The following is a 23,226-nucleotide window of genomic DNA, read 5'->3' on the forward strand; positions in this document are numbered from 1 at the left end:
CAATAATATAGACGGAAGTCCCAATAACTCAGTTCATTCATAAAGACCAAATATCTGCTAGTTTCTGTTCCACATATGTTCATAAAGTCCAAATTGGAGCCTACTACAGTTCCACAGTGTTGACAAGGATTTCCGGGATAATGACTTGTTTTGCTCTCATGGGCTTCATCAGTGGTACATATTCTAAGTAATATAACTGAATATAATTCTACATATTTTAACAAATTAAAATTAAATAAGATTAAGATTATATAGATTATATAGACATTGTAACAGTTGTTGTTCACCGCAGAAACCAGTATGTTAAAAATTCTATTATCTTGATACTTCACATATGGTATGTACTTCTTTGTACTTTGTATAATTTTAATTAGGCTCCAATTTGGACTTTATGAAGATGTGTGGAACAGAAACTAGCAGATATTTGGTCTTTATGAATAAGCTGATTTATTGGGACTTCATTCTATATTATTGCACTTTATGTGTTGTTTATGTGCAAGATAAACATTTGATATTGTGATAAGAATATATAGAAGAGTATTGCTTATGTGAATGCACAGCATTGTGGGAACTGCAACCCAGCAGCACCCAAGAAGGTCACAGGTTTCCTATTCATGCTTTCAAAGTCTTGTCATAATGTTGTCCTAATCAACTGGTACTTTATCCTTTGGCAACCATATGCCACCAAGGTTACAAGGCAATCATTAACCTCACAATATTATTGGAAGCTTCCTTATAAGGGACGCGGGTGGCGCTGTGGTTTAAACCACAGCCTCTTGGGCTTGCTGATTGGAAGGTCGGCGGTTCAAATCCTTGCGACAGGGTGAGCTCCCATTGCTCTGTCCCAGCTCCTGCCAACCTAGCAGTTCAAAAGCACACCAGTGCAAGTGGATAAATAGGTACCACTGCGGCAGGAAGGTAAACGGCTTTTCTGTGTGCTCTGGCTTCCATCAGGGTGTTCTGTTGCACCAGAAGTGGTTTAGTCATGCTGGCCACACAACCTGGAAAGCTGCCTATGGACAAACACCAGTTCCCTCAGCCTGTAAGCGAGATGAGCACTGCAACCCCATAGTCGCCTTTGACTGGATTTAACCGCCCAGGGGTCCTTCACCTTACCTTTTCCCCTTACATTTGCAAATCTAAGCCTTTTAAAAAATGCCAGGACTTTGAACCTTGGACCATACACACCCAAAGCATGTTCCCCATCACTGAATTATGGTCCACATCCAGTCAATCAAAGATTTGTAGAGCTGGAAGGGACCGCAAGATCATCAACCCCCTGCAATGCAGGAACCTATCATTTTCTCTGCTTTCAGTGCTATTTAGAGGGTGCCTATTTTAATCAACCATCTCAAATGTCAGTTCTGACTGGGCAGCAATATTCTTCCATGAAGCTTTTCCAATCCTCCACCCCCAGGTCTTAAAAATGAGGAGGACAAGCCATTTTCAACATCACAAAGCATTTTATCAAGAAATAAAGCAAGATCTGAAAAGATAATAATTCGCTGCCTCCTTGTGGCATTTGTTCAAAAGGGGGAAGGGCCGGAAAGCTGCTCAAAAGCATCTTGCAATAATTATAACATGGGTTTCAGGCTGGTGAAGTCAAGGGGCAATCAATGCTCGTCCTGCAGCAGCAATCCAACTCACCCAGATCCACAACATCGAGTAGATACTCTGTGCTTGTGTACGTGATGTGTTCCAGGATGTAATTCAGTAGCTTCACATGGGGAGTAGAGATGGTCAGCTTCTTTTCCCCTCGCCCACCTACCACGTCTTGGGATACATCAGCCAGGGTGTTGAGGGCACCAAATGAAGCTTGTAGGATCACCTAGAGATTTTGGGTCCCAAAAAAAGTCTTAGGAGCAAATAAAATCCCTCCATTTTCATCTAAATCAGGTGATACACAAACGGACATCAGCAGGAAATGAGGGGTAAACAGAAGGTCAGAAATTAGGGGATGTCCAGTTCTGGGTACCACAATTTAAGAAGGATGCTGACAACATACACAGAGGAGGGCGATTGGGAAGATCAAGGGTCCGGAAACCAAGCCTTATGAGGAACAGTTGAAGGAGCTGGGTAGGTTTAGCCTGGAAAAGAGGAGACTGGGAGGAGATACAATAGCCATCTTCTAAGATCTTAAGGGCTGTCACATGGAGGATGGAGCAAGGCCTGCTCTGGAGGGCAGGACTCCCATGGCTTCAAGTTACAAGGAAGGAAATTCAGACACAACTTCAGAAGACATTTCTGACAGCAAGCTGTTCGACAGTGGGACAGACTCCCTTGGGAAGTTGTGGACTCTTATTCCTTGGAGGTTTGTAAGCAGAGTTTGGATCCTCATGAGAAGAGAAGACTCCCTGGAAAAGACCCTGATGTTGGGAAAGATGGAGGGCACAAGGAGAAGGGGACGACAGAGGATGAGATGGTTGGACAGTGTTCTCAAAGCTACTAACATGAGTTTGACCAAACTGTGGGAGGCAGTGGAAGACAGGAGTGCCTGGTGTGCTCTGATCCATGGTGTCCTGAAGAGTCAGACACAACTAAACAACAACAACATGTCATGGATGATCTAGTTGAGATTCCTGACTTGCAGAACATGGATTATTATTTTGATTGGAATGTAACTGGATTAAATTAGACTTTAGAAGCAGAATTAAAATAATTTACCAAACCTGTAATTCTAGCATGCGGGGGGGGGGGCACCAAAATTATACAATTGGAAAGTTGATTACTTGATGTTTGATATTTGATTTGGTATTGTGATTTGATATGGATATAATGAGGCTTATTTTGGATGCTTGTAATTGAATACTAATATTATTTTTTTAAAGATTCCTAAATTGTGGGGGTGGGACTAGATGACCCTTGGGATCCCTTCCAACTCCATGATCTATGAGAGCTCTGTGAGTAAGCTTTGTGAGCTGGGTGTTTACCAGCGGTGGTGCGTTTCCATGTGGAGGCATTTTTATTTTGTGTCACCTATTTTGTACTAAGAAAGCCCCATTTCTAAAAGGTGAAAAGGAGCTACTTGAGAAATATGCCTTTTAAAAAAAGAAGCCGTGGAATAAAGAATATTTTCTTCCTTGGGCAACAAAATGTTTTAGATGGGTCATGGATGCGTGCTTCTCTCAGGGAAACAACATTCAAGACCCAACCAGCTTTCAGAGCCTGGGAATCTGGACTGCTGGTTTTGTATGTCCCATGCTTGTCACCAGATACAGTCTCAACCATGCTATCCATTCCATTGTTATGCATTGACTCTTTCAGCTGCGTTGTTTGATAATTCAGAAAGTGGGAGCATACAATGAAACATAATTAATGAGAACACAAAGTTACCTGGAGGTTTTCTGTGCTTGCTCCATGGAAACCAAGCCCTTTAAGAACAAAAGCAACCGCAGGTCTGCCATTAATACTCTTCCAATTTTTGGTTCCCCACACCCCACCAAGTCCAGCAAAGCTTGATTTACTGAGTTGGCTGCAATACTCTCCTGAGAAAGAAACAATTGAGCCCAAACCAGCATGCTAAGAAGACAAAAAGCTATAAGCACTCTTAAGGAAAGTGACCACTGTGTCCAAAAGTCTGAAAGAAAATAAAATTGTTTCAATTTGTGAACACCAGCATTTCTGTGACCTTTGAACTGCTTGTCTAATTTTTCACTCTCTTGCCTCAGTTTGCCAATCACAGGCTCCTTAGATGCCAAGAGGACCTAAAACCGAACACCAAACAGAGGGCTTTGTGTGACATGTTTGTTCAGTATTAAGGAACTGTTTGTTCTGTATTAAGGAACACAGACACACATGGTATGGGTGCCCTGTCTGTGGTCTCCTTGATACCAAGTGAAATGTCAACTAGTCAACTTAGAATTTCTGCAGTACAGAACCAGCTAAAGCCTTAGGTCAGGGGTTGGCTAACTACAGTCCGCAGGCCAGATCCAGGCCAATTGCCCTCCGGATCCGGCCCACGGACGTTCCGTGGATTGGCGATTCTGTTTGTTAATTTTTTTATCATTATTTTTCCCCCGGAAGTGCCATTTTCCCCCTCAAAAAAAAAGTTTGCTGACCCCTGCCTTAGGTCAATAACCTTTATTAACTGTTTAATGTTTCCAAATGTCATTCAGCTACGTCTGTTAACATACCTGGAATTACCATGGTGTGCAAAGGCATCACCTCAGCTCCTTGAATCGGATAGCTTAAAGGAGTGTTTGGCTGAGCAATAAGGACATCTTTTGTCTTGAAGGGATACCTAGGTCAAAGCAAAGAGACAGGACTTGAGTCTTCAGAAGCCATGTTGCGAGTGTGGGAATCACAGGCAAGGAAACTGTTTAAAAAGTAAAATAAAAAATAGCCCACCTGCCCAAAATATACACTTTGAGCAGAGCAACTGGGCCCGTTTTCTCTGGGATAATTAACTTGCAGGCTTGAACAACATCACAATACAGCGACTAGGTCCAACTATAGATCATAACAAAGGCTGCGTAGAAACTGACAACTTAAAACACAGCCAGGCCATTCTTTTTCTCAAGTAGGATTGAAGGCAATTTGTGGGAAAATGCGACAGAACACAGTATTTCACAAGGCAAGGCAGGTTACATATTTATTGTGCTTAGCGACATGCATGCACCACTTTCCAAATCAGAGGTGGGAGTGCGTGAGATACAGAATATATGCAAATGTGTAAACAGCCGCAAAGAGTTATTCCCCCCCCCCCCACAGAATTCTCCTTAGGCATAGTGGTTTGACAAAAAATACCTCTGGGAATTGTAGCTCTGTGAGGGGAACAGGGGTCTCCTGACTACTCTCAGCAGCCTTAATGAACTACAGCTCTCAGAATTGGGGGGTGGGGGGAGGGAGAGCCATAACTGTTAATGTGGTATAATCGGCAAGGGACTCTGAGGTGCTTTCGAACTGCTAGGTTGGCAGGAGCAGGGACCGAGCAACGGGAGCTCACCCCGTCGTGGGGATTCGAACCGCCGACCTTCTGATTGGCAAGTCCTAGGCTCTGTGGTTTAACCCACAGCACCACCCATGTCCCTCTGTTTTTCCTATTTTCATCCAAAAAATGTTGGAAGGTATGGAGTTATGCAACCCTCGAGTCAGTGAGATAAGTAACTAGACAACCTAGTTGTCTTCTTTGGAGGTCTTTAAGCAGAGGCTTGACAACCATATGTCAGGAGTGCTCTGATGGTGTTTCCTGCTTGGCAGGGGGTTGGACTCGATGGCCCTTGTGGTCTCTTCCAACTGTATGATTCTATGATTCTATTCTATTCTAACCTTTAGAAGACATCTGAACGGAGCCCTGCATAGGGTATGTTCAAATTTGTTTAATGTCTTATTGTGTTTTTATATATATTGGAAGCTGCCCAGAGCGGCTGGAGCAACCCAGTCAGATGGGTGGGGAATAATAATAGTAAAATAGTAATAGTAAAAGGACGTCCCTGTTTTCATTGCAGGGTATGATTAGTGCTTGAAATATATATTGTGAATGTGGCCCATGTTCCAGCTAATACAACATGCTGTTCTCACAACGTCTCTCTGGGAATCCTATAACCAGCACAAGAGCATGCACAGTCCCTCATGGCTAACACACCTTTGCCTCAGGAGTTGTCAGCCACATTTTCCACAAGAGAGACTCAATACTTCAGGCCTGGAAGGATAAACCTTCGCCACCTATTACACAATGGACTGAAGAACTAAATGCCCTTGCTACATGTGAACATATTATGGGTTTGCGTGTGCCTTGACTCACCCAACGGCTAAATTCATCACTGTTATGTACTGAGTTGAATAGGATCCAAACTGCAGCAGTCTGATTGGTCCTAGAACAATAGGATCCAAAAGGCAGCAGTCTGATTGGTCCTAGAACAATAGGATTCAGAATGCAGCAGTCTGATTGGTCCTAGAACAATGCAGCAGTACGATTGGTTGGCAGGAACCACCCAATCATGCTCCAGATAGAAGTGAATCCACAACCTGATTGGCTTACAGTAGAATTCCGGAATTAGCCAATCGTGTGCAGCCCATTGTGTAAATAATGTATATAAAGCAGATACCTTGAGGGGACATTCATTCATTCCTCCTCACCACTATGAGCTGAATAAAGAGCATGAAATCACTTTGCGACTCTGAGTATATTTCATCACTCTAATGGTGCTGGATCTAGTGGGTGTTAACCAATGCTTGGAGTATTAAGACGGGCTGCCAGGTGCTGAATTTAACAGTGTCACAACACAGGCCAGGTTTCCTGTCCCCTACCAGGAAATTGCTTGGGAGAAAATGGGCCGTTAGAAGGGAACAAAGACAGGCAGCAGAGCCATGAGCTAAGAAGGCAAAGGGGTGCGGCCCCTCCTCCCTGAACTCTGTGTTATTTAGCAGAGACAAAGGTGAGTAGCAGTTGTAGTAGAGGTTTAAGATTACAGTTTCTCTGTAATGTGAAATGGTGCATTTTGGTAAACGCAGCAAGCTGAAGAGGGGGGGCCAGCAGTTGGAATTCAAGGCTGCAGGAATGGGAGAAACGGAACCCTCCTGGGGTGTAACGCTGTAAGCTCCTCCATTATAGGCTCAGGTTGTATATGTGTGTAAATAAACCATATATACTAAAGACACCCCGGTCTCCGCTGTGCCTCATTTCCAAAGGAAACACGAACCCTGAGTGAGAGCCCAGACCCTTGGAACACCACACTGCTGTGGGGATTGGTGTTTATAAAAAGCATTGTCACAAGCCACCTCAATTTCACTTGGCTACCTACAAAGAAATTTGGATGGCGTATATCAGTTTGTATGTGTAACTTCCGTACATCCGGAATGTACGGAAGTGAGAGCTGGACCATAAAGAAGGCTGATCGCCGAAGAATTGATACTTTTGAATTATGGTGCTGGAGGAGACTCTTGAGAGTCCCATGGACTGCAAGAAGATCAAACGTATCCATTCTTAAGGAAATCAGTCCTGAGTGCTCACTGGAAGGACAGGTCCTGAAGCTGAGGCTCCAAGACTTTGGCCACCTCATGAGAAGACTCGACTCCCTGGAAAAGACCCTGATGTTGGGAAAGATGGAGGGCACAAGGAGAGGGGGACGACAGAGGACGAGATGGTTGGATAGTGTTCTCGAAGCTACCAGCATGAGTTTGACCAAACTGCGGGAGGCAGTGGAAGACAGGGGTGCCTGGTGTGCTCTGGTCCATGGGATCACGAAGAGTCGGACATGACTAAACGACTAAACAACAACAACATGTGTAACTTAAGATGGACAAAGAGATGCTAATTGTATATGTTATTGCAAACCAGTGGGTTTTTCCTCTCCCTGTTTCCCCCTTCTCCTGCTTTCTCTTTCTTTATAAATTTGCAAAAAAAAGTTAATTAAAAAAATGAAAAGGGGTGCGCAAATAAGGAGAACTAAGCCAAATCTTCTCCATTATCTCAGTTCCCTCAAGCATGTCTCCTTCCATTCTGTTTCCTTTCCTGCCCCTGCTAGTGCCAACTGGCAATTTCCCCTATAACCAGGGATTGGAAACCTAGAGATGTAAAATTTCTGGAAATTTTGAAGCCATGAGGAAAAAAACGTTCGTCCGCCTTGTCCCCCCCCCCCCCCCGGAGAAAATGAAAATTTTAGAAAAATTGGAAAAAAAGTTCACTGTGGAGTAGTTTTACAAATTGCATGAAACGCTGTGTATATAAAAGTATTATGCTTGCAATAAAACAGGTAACCACCCCCCTTTCCCTCAAAAAACAACAAAAAAGCAAGAAACCATCAACATAAAAAATAATCAGATTTGCCCTTCAGCACCAACAGCAAATAAAGTTAAGGTCCACCTCAGTATTTAAGCTCCATAGAAGGTCTACCCTTTGAGTAAAGGTAAAAAGGTAAAGGTACCCCTGCGCATACGGGCCAGTCGTGTCCGACTCTAGGGTTGTGTGCCCATCTCACTTAAGAGGCCGGGGGCCAGCGCTGTCCGCAGACACTTCCGGGTCACGTGGCCAGCGTGACAAGCTGCATTTGGCGAGCCAGCGCAGCACACGGAAACGCCGTTTACCTTCCCGCTAGTAAGCGGTCCCTATTTATCTACTTGCACCCGGGGGTGCTTTTGAACTGCTAGGTTGGCAGGCGCTGGGACTGAGCAACGGGAGCGCACCCCGCCGCGGGGATTTGAACCGCCGACCTGACGATCGGCAAGTCCTAGGCGCTGAGGTTTTACCCACAGTGCCACCCACGTCCCTACCCTTTGAGTAGCACTTTTTAAAAAAGAAACAAAACAAGACACAAAGATATACATGCAGTTTATTCTATCTCATTTTCTGAACTACTGCTATCATTTTCGATTTCTTCTTCCTCTTCCTCTTTGTCATTTTCCTCATGGACTTCTAAAAAATGGCCTTGGAAAAAAACACAGGGGGAAACCTGTCCCCCCCCCCTGTTTTTTCGGTCCCCCCCCCCAGGCCTTCCCATATTTACTTGAGGACAGCCGGGGCAAAGCATTAGGCAAATTTTTTTGCATGCCAGGCCCAGAGGTAACCAACATCCAGTTACTGAATAGTATGTTTGCACAAAGGCTCAAACTCTGCTTGAAAGGAAAATGAGTGTGTGGGTGTTTTTCAAATTGAATTTGTTATTATATATTATAAACCGCATGATGGTAAGAGAGCTTTCTAAACAGTTTACAAAAATATACAACAGGACATGAAAATGATTGATAAAACATAGTTAAAAGCAGGTATGTAAGAGTATTCAAAAGATGATTAAAGTCGGCAGTGGTTAAAAGGAAGTAAATTGCATGCAGCTTCTACGTGTTCAGATGGGCTGGCCCTAACGAAAATGTTTTGAGCAGTTGCCGGAAAGAGTACAGTGAGAGCACCTGGCCTGGTGTCAGTCGGCAGGGAGCTCCAAAGTGTGGGTGCTGGAAGGCCTGGGGAAAAGACGGAAAAATTGGGGAGGACACACAGGTTTTTTTCTGGTTTTCCCCAAAGCCATTTTTTTCAGGAAAAATGAAAATAATAATAATAATAGTGTGTGGAATATTCAAACTATATCAAACCACTTTTTTCTTCAAATTTTCTGGAAATTTGAAAACCCATTTCCCCCAATTTTTCTGGTTTTTTTCCAGGCCTTCCCATCTCTAGAAACCTGTGGCGCTCTGAAATGTTTCTGAATGACAACTCCCATCATCCCTGCTCAACATTGGTTGGTTGGGGATGATGGGAGTTTGCATCCAAAAGCATGACAAACTAACTTTTAGTACGACTAACTTTTAGAACTGAATGTCATCAGATGCGATGATAGCCGCTGGATTTTGATTTGGGGACACCCATTTGTAAAGAAGCATTCGTTTCAAGGAAGAGCGCAAATGAACCTCATAGAATTACGTTGGTTTCAAGAGGCTTTTAACGGTTGGTCCAGGTTTTATTTTGAGATGCTGTTGCTGCTGGAGAAAGTGGCATTTATATGGGTAAGGGTAAAGGTAAATGTACCACTGACAGTTAGGTCCAGTCGCGGACGACTCTGGGGTTGCAGCGCTCATCTCACTCTATAGGTCGAGGGAGCCGGCATTTGTCCACAGACAGCTTCCGGGTCATGTGGCCAGCATGACTAAGCCACTTCCGGTGAACCAGAGCAGCGCACGGAAATGCCGTTTACCTTCCCACCAAAGCTGTACCTATTTATCTACTTGCACTTTTACGTGCTTCCGAACTGCTAGGTGGGCAGGAGCTGGGACCAAGCAACAGGAGCTCACCCCGTCGCGGGGATTCAAACGCTGACCTTCTGATCGGCAAGCCCTAGGCTCTGTGGTTTAGACCACAGCGCCACCCGCGTCCCATTTATATGGGAGACCAAGTTAATTATACCTGCAAGGAACTGAAGCTTTTGGGAAAGTACTGCATGGTCCGCTAATAATCTGATGTGGAGACAACAACTCCCCCCCCCCCTAATCCAGATATAGGGAACCTGTGACACTCCAGATGTGATTGCCCCTATCCCAGAACATCAACCATTCTGGCTGCGGCTGATGGGAGCTAGAGTACAATTTCAGCAGGGAGGTGGGTGAACACAGGTTCCCCATCCCTGGTCAAATCCATGAAGATAACCCTTATGACCCACCACAACCCTTCCAGTTATGTTGTAAAGTTCTTGAAAATGCAGTTCTGGTTCACGTGGGTAAGTTAACATTACCTTCGCTGATAATCCACAAATTCCTTCTCGCGCCTTTCTGTGACAGCAGCAAGCTTATCCTTATCAATATAGTTCCCCAACTGATAGACTGTCAGCCTTTTGGCTCCGACACACTCGCAGCGGTTTTTTGGTCCTAGCCTGTTTTGGACAGGGAGGAGAGGGGCAAGCAGGAGAGAAAGCAGAGAAAAAAATAAAAGTTAAGGGCCATTAATATAAAATAAAGTTACCTTTTGTGAGTAGCTGCACAACATCTTACATTGTAAGGAGACCCAACCATGCTTGAAATCGTATAAAATAAAAGGAATTGTCCACAAAGTATAAAACTTAGAGAATTTAAGAAAAATGTTCTTATGTTAAATACATATTTGTATATTGCGTGGACAGGCGGAGTCCCCCCAACCCCAGGCGACCCCCGAGCGGAATAATGACTCAAGACAACGTGCTATGGCATTAAAATTGGCCACAACTTTATTAAATTTCAGATGTAGGGAGACCTTGGCTCAGGCACTGGGCGTTTATCCTTCCCAGTCCCCACCTGTGGATCTGGGAGACATCAGGGTTATCCAGAATGTGTGGGGATTCAAAGTATTGGAAGACACAAGAACTACCCACGCTGGAAGAGTGGCAGACGAAAGTGATTGATTATATGGGACTGGCTGAGATGACTGGCAGAATCCGTGACCAAGGGAAAGAGACGGTGGAAGAAGATTGGAAGAAATTTAAAGTTTATCTTAAGAACTGTTGTAAAATTAATGAGTGCTAAAATGTCATGGGTAATGTAAAACAGAATTGCAGTGATAAATAATTGGGTAAGAGGAAAAAGATTAGAAACTGAATTACAAGTACTGAAATTAGGGGTTGCTGGAAAAGTTTAAAACAGGGATGCAGAAAAGGGAGGTATGGGGAAGTCTTGGAAACAAGGCTCAAGAAAGAGAGGTTAAGAAATTATATGTGATAACATGTTTGTTTGTTTATGTGTCGTCAATTGTTAGTTGTATTGTGTTTTAATATATGTTGTAAAATCAATAAAAATCTATTATAAAAAAAAAGAATGTGTGGGGATTGGGCTGGCTCTGGAGAACGTATATTCAAGCAGAGAGGGGCCCCCCCCGTTTCGCCACCATTGGAGGGGAGAGCAATGACAACCTCTCGGCGTATGGCCAATGCCTCCCCTCAAGACCCCTTTAACAGGGAACCCTGGGATCACCGCCGCAAGGGGGGGCGAGGGTCACCGCTTCACGCCCTGCCCCCCATTTAGGAAGATAGACTAAAGGATTCCATCCAAGGCCTGAAACCGCCAAAGTTGTGACATTTTGCTACGGAAAAGGCAATACCTGCTAATGCAGGAAAATTCCTTTCCAGCCCTTCAACAGCGACCCTGACGTAGTAGCGCCTGCGTACCTGTGGAGAAGAGGTTAACCTGCAAAAGACGACTTAACTGAGGGAGGGCAGGGTGGGAGAAGCTCTGGAGCCAACTGATGCTTCAGAGGTAGGATTCACCTTCTGTTGTGTGGGCAGGGTGGTCCCTCCCCTTACCTGGCCAATCCCCTGGCAACGCCTCCCCAGGCGGGACTGGGCGATTGGCTGAGGTAGGCGGAGACCTTCAGGTATCCAGCCTGGGGAGGATGAAGCCAGCCCGAACTACCAGGAGCCGCACTGGGATCCGGGGGGCTGTGCGCAACCACGCAAAAGGCGCCCCCCATTTGATGTGGGGAGCGGTCATTCCAGAAATGCTACAAGAACACAGTTTGCAACAAAAAGAGAACACACATTTATTGGCAGGGAACACTGAAACTATTGGCCGTTAATAGTTTCTCCACTGGCAACTCTCTGTGTAAAAAGATAGAACTCTGAAAAGATGTTGGATTGAACTTTTGTGGTCTCTAGCTGTTATGATAAAGATAATAGGGACAAAAATTGTTTAAGTTATTAAATTTTAAAAAGTTGAGTGGAAAATAAGGTGTTATTTTAAAAGGAATGTTAAGAGATTAGGATTTGCTGAATTAACAAGTTGAACTAGAAAACAAGAAGGGGAGGTATGAGGAAGTCAAAGAAATATGTTATTGAAGGATTGCTATAGAAATTGATTTGTTCTTAATATTTTTCTTTTTCTTTTTGTGTTTATATAAAATTGGAAAATCTAATAAATATTTATAAAAAAAAAAACCTCTCTGTGTAAAAAGATAGATGGAGAATATTCTTTTATGATTATCTTGGGGAAGTCCACCAAAATCCCACCAAAATTTGTTGCACATGGCTATCACATTTGTTCAGAAAATTAGGCCAAGTGGCAGGATCGCTGTAGTTCAAATGACAAGTTCTTTTATAAAAAAATATACACACAGTGGCATAAAAATATGTTGAAGCAGTTTGCGTGCCAGGGCACAGTCCTACCCACCCTCTGGGAGCCAAACCATGGATCAAGGAAATCACATGACAATATATTTGGGATTAAAATGGCCACAACTTTATTAAAATTTCAGATGTAGGAAACCTTGGCTTAGGCATTGGGTGTGCATTCCTCTCAGCCCCTCGCTGTGTTCTCTCTGTTGGGGGTCTGAGGCAAGACAGGGTCAGTAGGGAACATGGGGACACTGCAAAATGTGCGTTTACACAGCTGGCCCCCCTTCCGCGTTGCTGAGGTAAATTCTATGGCCCAGTGCTGTGCGTTTGTGGTCAGAGACTCCCCTCAAGACCCCTTTAACGGGGAACCCCGATATCACCTCTCCAAAAGGAGAAAGTCACCACCCCACCCCTTCGATTGCTGGACTAAAGGTTTCCGCCCAAGGCCTAAAACCGCCAAAGTTGTGACAATTGCTACGGGGAAGGCAAAACCTGCAGAGCAGGGAAAATTCCTTCCCCGTTTTGAAAAAACAGCAACCATCGACCGAATGTAGCAACACCCAAGGGAGAAATGTTAGCCTGTCAGGAAAGGTAGAATTAGAGGGAGAGCCGATGTTATGTACTGAGTTGAATAGGATCCAAACTGCAGCAGTCTGATTGGTCCTAGAACAATAGGATCCAAAAGGCAGCAGTCTGACTGGTCCTAGAACAATAGGATTCAGAATGCAGCAGTCTGATTGGTCCTAGAACAATGCAGCAGTATGATCGGTTGGCAGGAACCACCCAATCATGCTCCAGATAGAAGTGAATCCACAACCTGATTGGCTTACAGTAGAATTCCGGAATTAGCCAATCATGTGCAGCCCATTGTGTAAATAATGTATATAAAGCAGATACTTTGAGGGGACTTTGATTCATTCCTCCTCAACACTATGAGCTGAATAAAGAGCATGAAATCACTTTGCGACTCTGAGTATATTTCAGCAGAGTAGGTGATGATGCTCCAGGGTTGACTGTGCTGCCGGAGTCAGTTCCGGCCCCCTTTTAAATCTTTGGAGCGGACTATGGAGCAGCCTGCTCAGTCATGGTCTGCTCCTCTGCCCCCCCAGCCACTGTGGATTGGTCAATTTGAAATTGGGTTTTGGCGGAAACCCAGAAGGGACCGCGATGGCCAAGGGGGGCGGAGCAATGGCCAGCAGAGCGGCGGGGCTTTGGGAAGATGGTGGGGCCGTGCGCTGGGCCACAAACCACGTCCATCATCTGCTGAGCATTGCAGCAATAAAAACACAAAACTGTGCAATAAAAACCATTAAAAGGTGAAAACAGACTTCAAGTAGCCATTGCAGAAGGTGCAGTCTTTAACACCTGGAGGAGCAGAAGTTTTCAGCAGGCAATTAAAAGTTGGCACAGAAAGTTCTTCCTGAATTTATTGGCAGAGTATTGTACAAGATTGGGCTGAATACACTAAAGCAGGGGTCAGCAACCTTTTTCAGCAGGGGGCCGGTCCACCATCCCTCAGACCATGTGGTGGGCCAGACTATATTTTTTTTGGGGGGGGTGAACGAATTCCTATGCCCCACAAATAACCCAGAGATGCATTTTAAATAGAAGCACACATTCTACTCATGTAAAAACACCAGGCAGGCCCCACAAATAACCCAGAGATGTGCTTTAAATAAAAGCACACATTCTACTCATGTAAAAACACCAGGCAGGCCCCACAGATAACCCAGAGATGCATTTTAAATAAAAGGACACGTTCTACTCATGTAAAAACATGCTGAATCCTGGACCGTCCGTGGGCCATATTGAGAAGACGATTAGGTTGCCTACCCCTTCACTAAAGGCTCATTTTCTTGCTGTTGTCAAATGAGCCTCATCGATGACATTTCTGCCGATGATCACCGTGATCAAGCTGGGATATAAGAGCTCAGGCAACCTCTGACACACCCTGGCATTATAGCATTTTCAGATGCGTTGAGTTTCAATTCTTGATCCTGAAGAACTTAATTTGGTTTGTATTCTAGGGCCAAGTCACTTTCTGAAAACTGTTCAACTTCTGAAGCAGTATGCAAAACTGTCATTTCAGTTTCAGTCTTAGTTTGATTTTTGGAACTACTTTTGCTTAATTGTAGCTGGAGACACTTTAAAAAAAAGCACTGTCTTGTTCAGATTTTGCCTTTTCCTTTCCAACCCTTTTGTTTCTGATACTGGGCACCAGACATCCCCATTCCCCATCTGGTATGATGTATTTAATTGTAATAAACTGAATGAAGTACAAATAAATAAAACAAACTCAGAATAGAACTGAAAACTCTGGTTTCCAAACCAGCTTTGAGTGTATACAAAAATACACGAACAATATTTACGAATTCCCAATCACAACAAGAACAGCACAGGAGTCGCTATTCCTTGAATGAATGTGTAATCAGATTTTGGCATAAATTCTGGATTTGTTCCAAATCTATTAAATATCTAGGTATGTTAATACCAAGAGATATAACACAGTCACAGGGAATATAAATTAATAAAAGAGGTTTCTTCAGATATTGATAGGTGGGAGTCATTGAACTTTACCCTTTGGGCAAGGGTGAATGCATGAGTATTATTCCCAGATTTATTTATATTCTGAAATGACTTCCAGTTTTTATATCTGGATCATATTTCCAAAAGATAAAGTGCCTGTTTAGGAAATGTCTTTGGGGCTCAACAACACCAAGAATATCCCTGCAGAGAATACAGTTACAAATTCAAGAATTTGGAACTACAGCACTATACCAAGTATTAAATATTGGAAACCCATTGCTGGTCTTAATTTTTTGACATGGACAACACTAGAATATACCTTTAGTTGGTTGGACAATACTAGGATCAAAATATTTGAAATCCCAGGCGACTCTGGAAACGACAAACTCAGTTAGGAGGATATGGAATATACTGTCTATATGACAACACTCGCAACTTATGAACAGACTTATGCTTACAGACGTAGGCTTTGGATAAATATGACAACATTTGGAATGAATTTATACAGAGTGTAGTAGACTATCATTATCTACATAAGTACTAGGATAATAACATCATATATAAGAATGTATGGGTGTACGTTACATTGCGTTTTTGTATATTGTTCCTTCCCACACATTTTTGTTCTTTTTTCTTTCCTTATTTTTCTCCCTCTGCCCCCCACCCCTGGTATCACTTTATATCTTCATAATTGACATTATTTCAATAAAATATTAATACCAAAACAAGAGCATGGGAGTCACTTAGAAGATCCAAATGCTTCTATGATAGCCGATATAAAAATCCTAACGTGCCAGGGAGCAACCAGCAAAGTAAGCTTATCAGATGCATATTCATCACCCAGAAACGATTGCCTCACAAGGAAGTCCATGACAATTTTATGACACTGCTGCAATTTTGGGGGCAGGGCTGTGTTTGGTCTGCATGATGCCAACGTCCCTTCCAATTCCTGAGGTCCTGGATATTGCAATGGTTAAAATCGAATGGAGAATTCCATTGCTGAACTAGTCAAGCAAGTTTCTTCAGAAGCTTGTGAAGGGTCCCTCCTTCACCTGACTGGAAGTGAGAAGGACAAAAGCCAGCGGCTATGTGAGCCGAGAGCAAGCTAGGAGTTGGGAGGCAGAAGCTGAGAGTCAGAGCTGTGTTTTGACTTAATAAAGTTTGAAAATAATAAAACAAACAAGTTGACAGTCATTGTACACCAAGAAGGAAGAGGAAGGCCTGCAGTGCTTGTGATGGGCTGAAAACTTGCTTTAAAGGAATAAGTTGTTAACTGAACTGTAGAAGTATAACAGCTTATTCCTTTGAAGCAAGTCTGAAGCAAGTAGTAGTAGTAGTAGTAGTAGTAGTAGTAGTAGTGTTATTATTTATATCCCACCCATTTGGCTAGGTTTCCCCAGCCACTCTGGGGGGCTCCCAACAGAATATTAAAACATGATAAAACTTCAAACATTTAAAAACTTCCCTAAACAGGGCTGCCTTCAGATGTCTTCTAAAAGTCAGATAGTTGTTTATTTCCTTGACATCTGCTGGGAGGGCATTCCACAGGGCGGGCGCCACTACTAAGGAGGCCCTCTGCCTGGTTCCCTGTAACCTCACTTCTCGCAGTGAGGGAACTGCCAGAAGGCCCTCAGCGCTGGATCTCAGTGTCCGGGCTGAACGATGGGGGTGTAGACGCTCCTTCAGATATACTGGACCGAGGCCGTTTAGGGCTTTAAAGGTCAGCACCAACACTTTGAATTGTGCTCGGAAACATACTGGGAGTCAGTGTAGGTCTTTCAAGACCGGTGTTATATGGTCTCACCGGCCGTTCCCAGTCACCAGTCTAGCTGCCGCATTCTGGATTAATTGAAGTTTCCGGGTCACCTTCAAAGGCAGCCCCACATAGAGCACATTGCAGTAGTCCAAGCGGGAGATAACTAGAGCATGCACCACTCTGGTGTTAACTGTACTGTAGAAGTGTAACAGCTTATTCCTTTGAAGCAAGTTTGAAGCAAGTGCTCCTCCTTTCCAGTAAATCAGTGTTTCTCAAGCTTTCTGATGTGGTGGACCAGCAAACCCAGCCTCCTTCCAACTGCCAGGGTCTGGTACCCTTAAGCATCCCATTTAACCTGGGTTGTGGTAAAATTGCCAGGGACCAGCAGCTGATGTCCCTGCCCACAGACCACCATTCTGAGTAGCAAGTGCAGCACCAGAAACGGTTTAGTCCTGCTGGCCACACAACCCGGAAAGCTGTCTGCGGACAAATGCCTGAAAGCTCCCTTGGCCTCCCTTGGCCTGAAAGCGAGACGAGCATCGCAACCCCATAGTCACCTTTGACTGGACTTAACCATCCAGGGGTCCTTTACCTTTTTAACCTAGCAAATATAACAGCTTCATCCACAGTTGGTGCCTATATGGTAGAACTCAGAGGGTTGCAGTACTGACCTTTGCAGGGTACAGTTTTATACTGATTAGTTTTTGTTATATTTCATACATTTCTGATAATATTTTACTATTACTTTATATTTTGAAGAATATCATCAAGTTAAAAGTAATCCACAATTAGAATTCTTTTTATGTATGTGGTTTTTGTCATATTTTATAAATTTCTAATGAAATTCTCCCAAATATAAAAAGTAAAATATAATTTTTGAAGTGATTAATAATTAGAATAGTCTTTTTCTGCATATATGAAATAGACTGTAGAGTTGATTGTTGGTTATGCAATGTATACGTAAAAAGTGAAAATGCACCTAATTTTAAATCTTCGTCACATCTTAATCTTATTTTTTAAAATGTATTCATTTTTCTAGTGAGCTGCAGCTGATAAAAAGAGAGAGAAACCATCACAATTCATAAGATAATTCAAAATTATCTCTGTGCTAAAACATTTCCTTTTGCATTTGAGAAATATGATGAAAGATTGTTGCATTACTTATTCTTGCAATTCAAAATAAATTTAGCAGTTTTAAGTTTTGTGCTTTTCTCTTTATTTTTTCTTTTCTTTTTTTAACAAGACACCTGTTTTGAAAACGGAAGTTAGCAGGGGGGGGAACTGAGCAGGGGTCACAAGTAGTTAGCCTTGACTAGGGTGGAGAATAGCATAGCATCAACATTGGTTTAATCACACAGTGAAAAGCAACATTTAAACTGAAAGATTTGGGATTCCGAAGTAAGGGAGAGTTGGATTTCCCTGGTCTCATGACTTAAAAAAGAAAGAAAAAACTTTAAAAATAAGAAATTGCATTTGCAGAGCTTACCAAATTCCATCAAACAAGAACATGGACTTGTATTTTTCTTCTGGCAAAAGCTTCAAGGACAATGGAGTTTCATCCCACCCCAGTTTGATTTCGGTTAGCTGTCCTTTCATCATGAAGACATAGAATACAGCACATAAACTGAAGATTATCACACAGATGCACTTGAGTCTGTAAGAAGGCAGAGAACAGGATCAGTTTCCAAGCCAGCCCAGTGTTTACTGTTCAGCTAAATGTTCTTATAAAGGTACCAATATTGTTTGTCGTCGCAGTGCATACAATGTAATAAATCTGGCTCCCGAGAATTCACTCCCTTAAATTCAGTGAATTACCTTTTTGCAGATTAAAAGGTAAGCAGTCACAGCTGGGAAGTTGTCACTGCAAATAAGAAAATGCAGCTTGCAACATACTGTATTTTTCACTCCATAAGATGCACTTTTTTCTTCCTAAAAAGTAAGGGGAAATGTCTGTGCATCTTATGGAGTGAATGCATGGTCCCTGGAGATGAATTGCCCAGGGGCAAAAAGCAGATCATGCTTTTTTTTTTAAAAAAAAAAAGAGGGAAATGGGTGTTGAAACAAAGCCGCGGATCGTTTGCTGACCAGGGAGAGAGATAAGGGACCCTAGAGATAAAGGAGGCTGCCTGGGAGGGGGCCACAATGGTGCAAAAACCTGGTTACAAAGCACGGATCCACATGCATCCTCGGAATTTTTGCATTGGGTCACCCCAAACTCACCATCAAATCACATGTCTGTGGCCACAGCATGAACCACAAAAATCATACATCCACTGTTTCGTTCAGAATGTTTTTTTTCTTGTTTTCCTCCTCTAAAAACTAGGTGTGTCTTATGGAGGGGAAAATATGGTACTTATCCTTTGTATGTTCTTATAAGCCAGTATGCGAATAATCATACCAATTCCAAAACCTTTTTTGGGGGGAGGGCGAGTCTTACATTTCAGAATACTACTCTTGGCATTTCAGAATATTTGCAATCTTCACATTTGGAATTTTACTTATGGTTCATCCATACCATCCCACTTATTATGGGTTGTGAGCCCTTGTGCCTGCATTAATTCTTCCTTGTTCGTAGGGCTTTCTTAAAGTTCTGCTGTCCTACAATTTCTCCTTTCGAAAACTGAAAATTCCCTATGCTTTGAAAATACAAATAGGAGTATTACATTGATTCCATGTCCCTGGGTGCCTCTTGGTTGTTGTGCACAACCCCATATTAAATTAGCAGGAGAAGTTGGCATTTGATTTCCCACCTCCAGCTCCAAAATGTCTTGGGGTGCCCTTCATAAAAGCAGGAAAAGGCGTCATTTTAAATTTTACAAGCGGTTACAATGACATTTTCTTTTTCTAACACCCAGAAAATGGTAACTTGCATGTGGCAAAAACTGCATTTCGGATCCTATTTACATGCGTAATTTCTGATCGTTATGTGTATGCATTATACAAATGGCACATACCTCTCCCACCACATGCAACCAAAGTCAAAGATATTTGCCATTCTTAAGATGAATGTTTTGCCGAGAATGTTGTTTTTGTTTCAAACATTGCAGATTGTGGATAAAATGGACTGTTTCAAGAGGTGGCAGAAAGACATATCTAGATTTGTCTGGCAGGGCAAAAAGCCCAGAATAAAATTTAAGATATTAACTGATGCAAAGGAAAGAGGGGGGTTTGCCCTGCCAGACTTAAAACTGTATTATGAATCAGCGGCATTTTGCTGGCTGAAAAACTGGCTACTTCTTGAGAACACAGACATTTTGGATCTGGAAGGGTTTAATAACAGGTTTGGTTGGCATGCATATATATGGTATGACAAGGTAAAAATTCACAAAGGTTTCAAAAACCATATTGTCAGGAAAGCACTATATAATGTTTGGATTCGGTATAAAGATCTGTTGGAAAATAAAACCCCTAGGTGGCTGTCACCAATGGAAGCTAAGGAAGTGAAAAAACTTAATATGGAATCTAAATGGCCAAAATACTGGGAAATTATAGAACAAGAGGAGGGAAAAGTGAAACTACGGAGCTATGAGAAACTGAAGTTTAAAGTAAGAGACTGGCTTCATTATTACCAGATAAATGAAGTATTCAAACAGGACAGGAAAATTGGCTTTCAGGTGGAGATATCAAAATTAGAAACAGAATTGTTGGAACCCAAGACTAAGAATTTGTCAAGAATGTACAACTTGCTGTTGAAATGGAATACACAGGATGAGACTGTTAAATCAGCTATGATTAAATGGGCACAAGACATTGGTCATGACATCATGTTTGCTGACTGGGAACAGTTATGGACCACCGGTATAAAGTTTACGGCATGTAATGCCTTAAGAGAGAATATTATGAAAATGATTTATAGGTGGTACATGACCCCAGTCAAGCTTGCAAAAATTTATCATTTGCCCAATAATAAATGCTGGAAATGTAATGAAACCGAAGGTACTTTCTACCACCTTTGGTGGACGTGCCCAAGGATCAAGGTCTTCTGGGAAATGATCTATAATGAAATTAAGAAGGTCCTTAAGTGTACCTTTCATAAGAAACCAGAGGCCTTTCTCCTGGGCATGGTAGGCCAATTGGTGTTAAGGAAAGATAGGACGTTCTTTATGTATGCTACAACAGCAGCAAGAGTTCTTTTAGCAAAGTATTGGAAGACACAAGAACTACCCACGCTGGAAGAGTGGCAGACGAAGGTGATAGACTATATGGGACTGGCTGAGATGACTGGCAGAATCCGCGACCAAGGAAAAGAGACGGTGGAAGAAGATTGGAAGAAATTTAAAGTTTATCTTAAGAACTGTTGTAAAATTAATGAGTGCTAAAATGTCATGGGTAACGTAAAACAGAATTGCAGCGATAAATGATTGGGTAAGAGAAAAAGGATTAAAGAAAGTGAATCATAAGTAATTGAAATTAGGGGTTGCTGAAAAAGTTTAAAACAGGGATGCAGAAAAGGGAGGTATGGGGAAGTCGTTGAAATAAGGTTTAAGAAAAAGAGGTTATGAAATTATACGTGTTTATATGTTTGTTTGTCTATGTATTGTTAGTTGTAATGTGTTTTAATTCATGTTGGAAAATCAATAAAAATTTATTTTAAAAAAAAAAAGATATTTGCCATTCACCTTTGTTTAACATGCAGAGGGAAACAAAGATAACACTCAAAATAAACTTCTATGCATATCAGAAAATGATTTTGTATCACCGAGTTTGATAAAACCTCCCGCACGGGAAAACCAACAGTTTTAAAGTTAAACACATAAAACAAGCGCCTGAAATTCTCTGCAATTCCAAATCCCAGCTGAAGTCTCAAATGCCAAGAAAACAGGACTGTATGCAGAAAAGTCTCCAGGCAAATGGGCATCATTATTCTCCTCAGGACTTTGTGTTTTCAGCCAACCTTCAATTTGCAAGAGTTGCAGCTCTTAAGAAATAGCCCCACCACAGCAACCCCCTCCTCATTCGGCTATCCAACACAAATGACAACCCAAAAGCAACACGGTAGGCTAATAATATGAGTACAACACTTTTACATCACTACTGAATTGTATCTTAATTTACAATCAGATAGCGTACAATATATACATGGTGACACCAACTAACGCGAGTTAAGAAAATGTCCCAAAGTAAGGGATTTTTTTGGCTAGTATCACATCACAAAGAACCACTCGAGCTTGTTGCAACATGCCTTCCAAGGTAAGTGTAAAAGTCGCATTTCCTCATAGGTAAAAATCCACTTGTATTGGAAAGAAACTGGAGTCCTTCAACTTATTTCCTCTTCTTCTATTTTTTGCATAAAGCACCACATAATTTTTTCAAAAGCCACTCACCTCCATAACTTCTGGAGGATCTGAAAACATCCCGCTTCCATTCTGAGAAAACTCCCCACTGGAGAAGAGCCAAGCATAGACCTCTCAACTCCACTAAGACAGGTCAGTCAGAACGATATCCTTGTATCTCCTACTGAAGAATAACATGCTCCACCTCCAGCCCCAGAGGTGTAGCCTCCAAGCATCTGTGAGCCTCCAACCCCACCCAGCCACAGGTGTGGCAAATAACATTATTGAGACAATGCACATTGCAAGCTAATCTCACAGAAGTTTTACCTTTTGTTGTGACCCAATGCCTTGAACACCTCTGGGTCCCTGTAAGAAAATTGTAAGAGCCTGCCAGATCGGGCCAATCCCCCTTCTAGCCTTGCATCCTGTTCTCACACTGGCCGACCTGATGCCTGCAAGAAACCCCCTATAGGACCTCCCTTTCTACTTGCGCTAGCTAGAAACGTATTTTTAGGGTGTTTCCAGGTGGGATTGAGTCACATATTGGCAAATTCGGGTTCTGCAATGAAGATTCAGCAGTTACTAAGTATAGTAGGAGATGAGATACCACAGGAAAAAATTATTCTTTTATGCAACTGCAGCAGCCAGGTTACTCCTTGCAAAGAACTGGAAAGGAAATTATATACCCACAAATGACCATTGGCTATATAAATTAACAGAATTTATAGAACTGGCAGAATTAACTGCGGCAATAAGATATCGAACACATCAGAAATTAAGGTCACAATGGTTATGGTTCGAAGAGTACATGAGTAAACACTGCTCTAAAGATAACATGCTGATGTGTTTAGACTAAGCTTGTGAAGTTATCTTGATAATATAATATCAAGAAATAATGTAGTGATACATGATTTGCAATGTACAGTAAATAATAACTTGAATGAAAAAACGATGAGCACTGGTGGAGTGAAGTCACAAAGATGTATTATCATTCACCTATTTTATGTACTTCTTTCTTACCTTAACTTTTCTCTTTCATGTTTCTTCTTATCCTTTTGTTGTTGCTGTTGCTGTTGTTGTTATTTTTTGTTGTTATTATGTTATTAAAAAAAGAAAAGAAGAAGATTCAGCAGATGCCGTCCATTTTCACCTTTAAACACCTGCTGAAAAC

At 42.3% G+C, this 23,226-nt stretch overlaps 1 protein-coding gene across 2 annotated transcripts in view; it reads right to left on the reverse strand.

The window, feature by feature from the left end:
- Positions 1-22,522, reverse strand: part of B4GALNT2 (beta-1,4-N-acetyl-galactosaminyltransferase 2 (SID blood group)) — a 36,500-nt gene extending 13,978 nt beyond the window's left edge. The window contains exons 1-6 of one of the 2 annotated variants that reach the window (XM_083583162.1): positions 22,383-22,522; positions 18,269-18,436; positions 10,158-10,295; positions 4,134-4,240; positions 3,334-3,371; positions 1,648-1,828 (exon numbers count right to left, since the gene is read on the reverse strand). In XM_083583162.1, coding sequence (XP_083439288.1) covers positions 1,648-1,828; positions 3,334-3,371; positions 4,134-4,240; positions 10,158-10,295; positions 18,269-18,381 — 577 coding nt within the window. In that variant the 5' untranslated portion in view covers positions 18,382-18,436; positions 22,383-22,522. Of the gene's footprint in view, positions 1-1,647; positions 1,829-3,333; positions 3,372-4,133; positions 4,241-10,157; positions 10,296-18,268; positions 18,437-22,106; positions 22,260-22,382 lie in introns of those variants that run through there. The other variant, XM_083583161.1, reaches the window with a different exon arrangement.
- Between the last annotated feature and the right edge of the window lie 704 nt (positions 22,523-23,226).

Source organism: Podarcis filfolensis, assembly GCF_964270895.1.
Source record: "Podarcis filfolensis genome assembly, chromosome: 13".
NCBI classification, from domain to species: Eukaryota; Metazoa; Chordata; class Lepidosauria; order Squamata; family Lacertidae; genus Podarcis; species Podarcis filfolensis.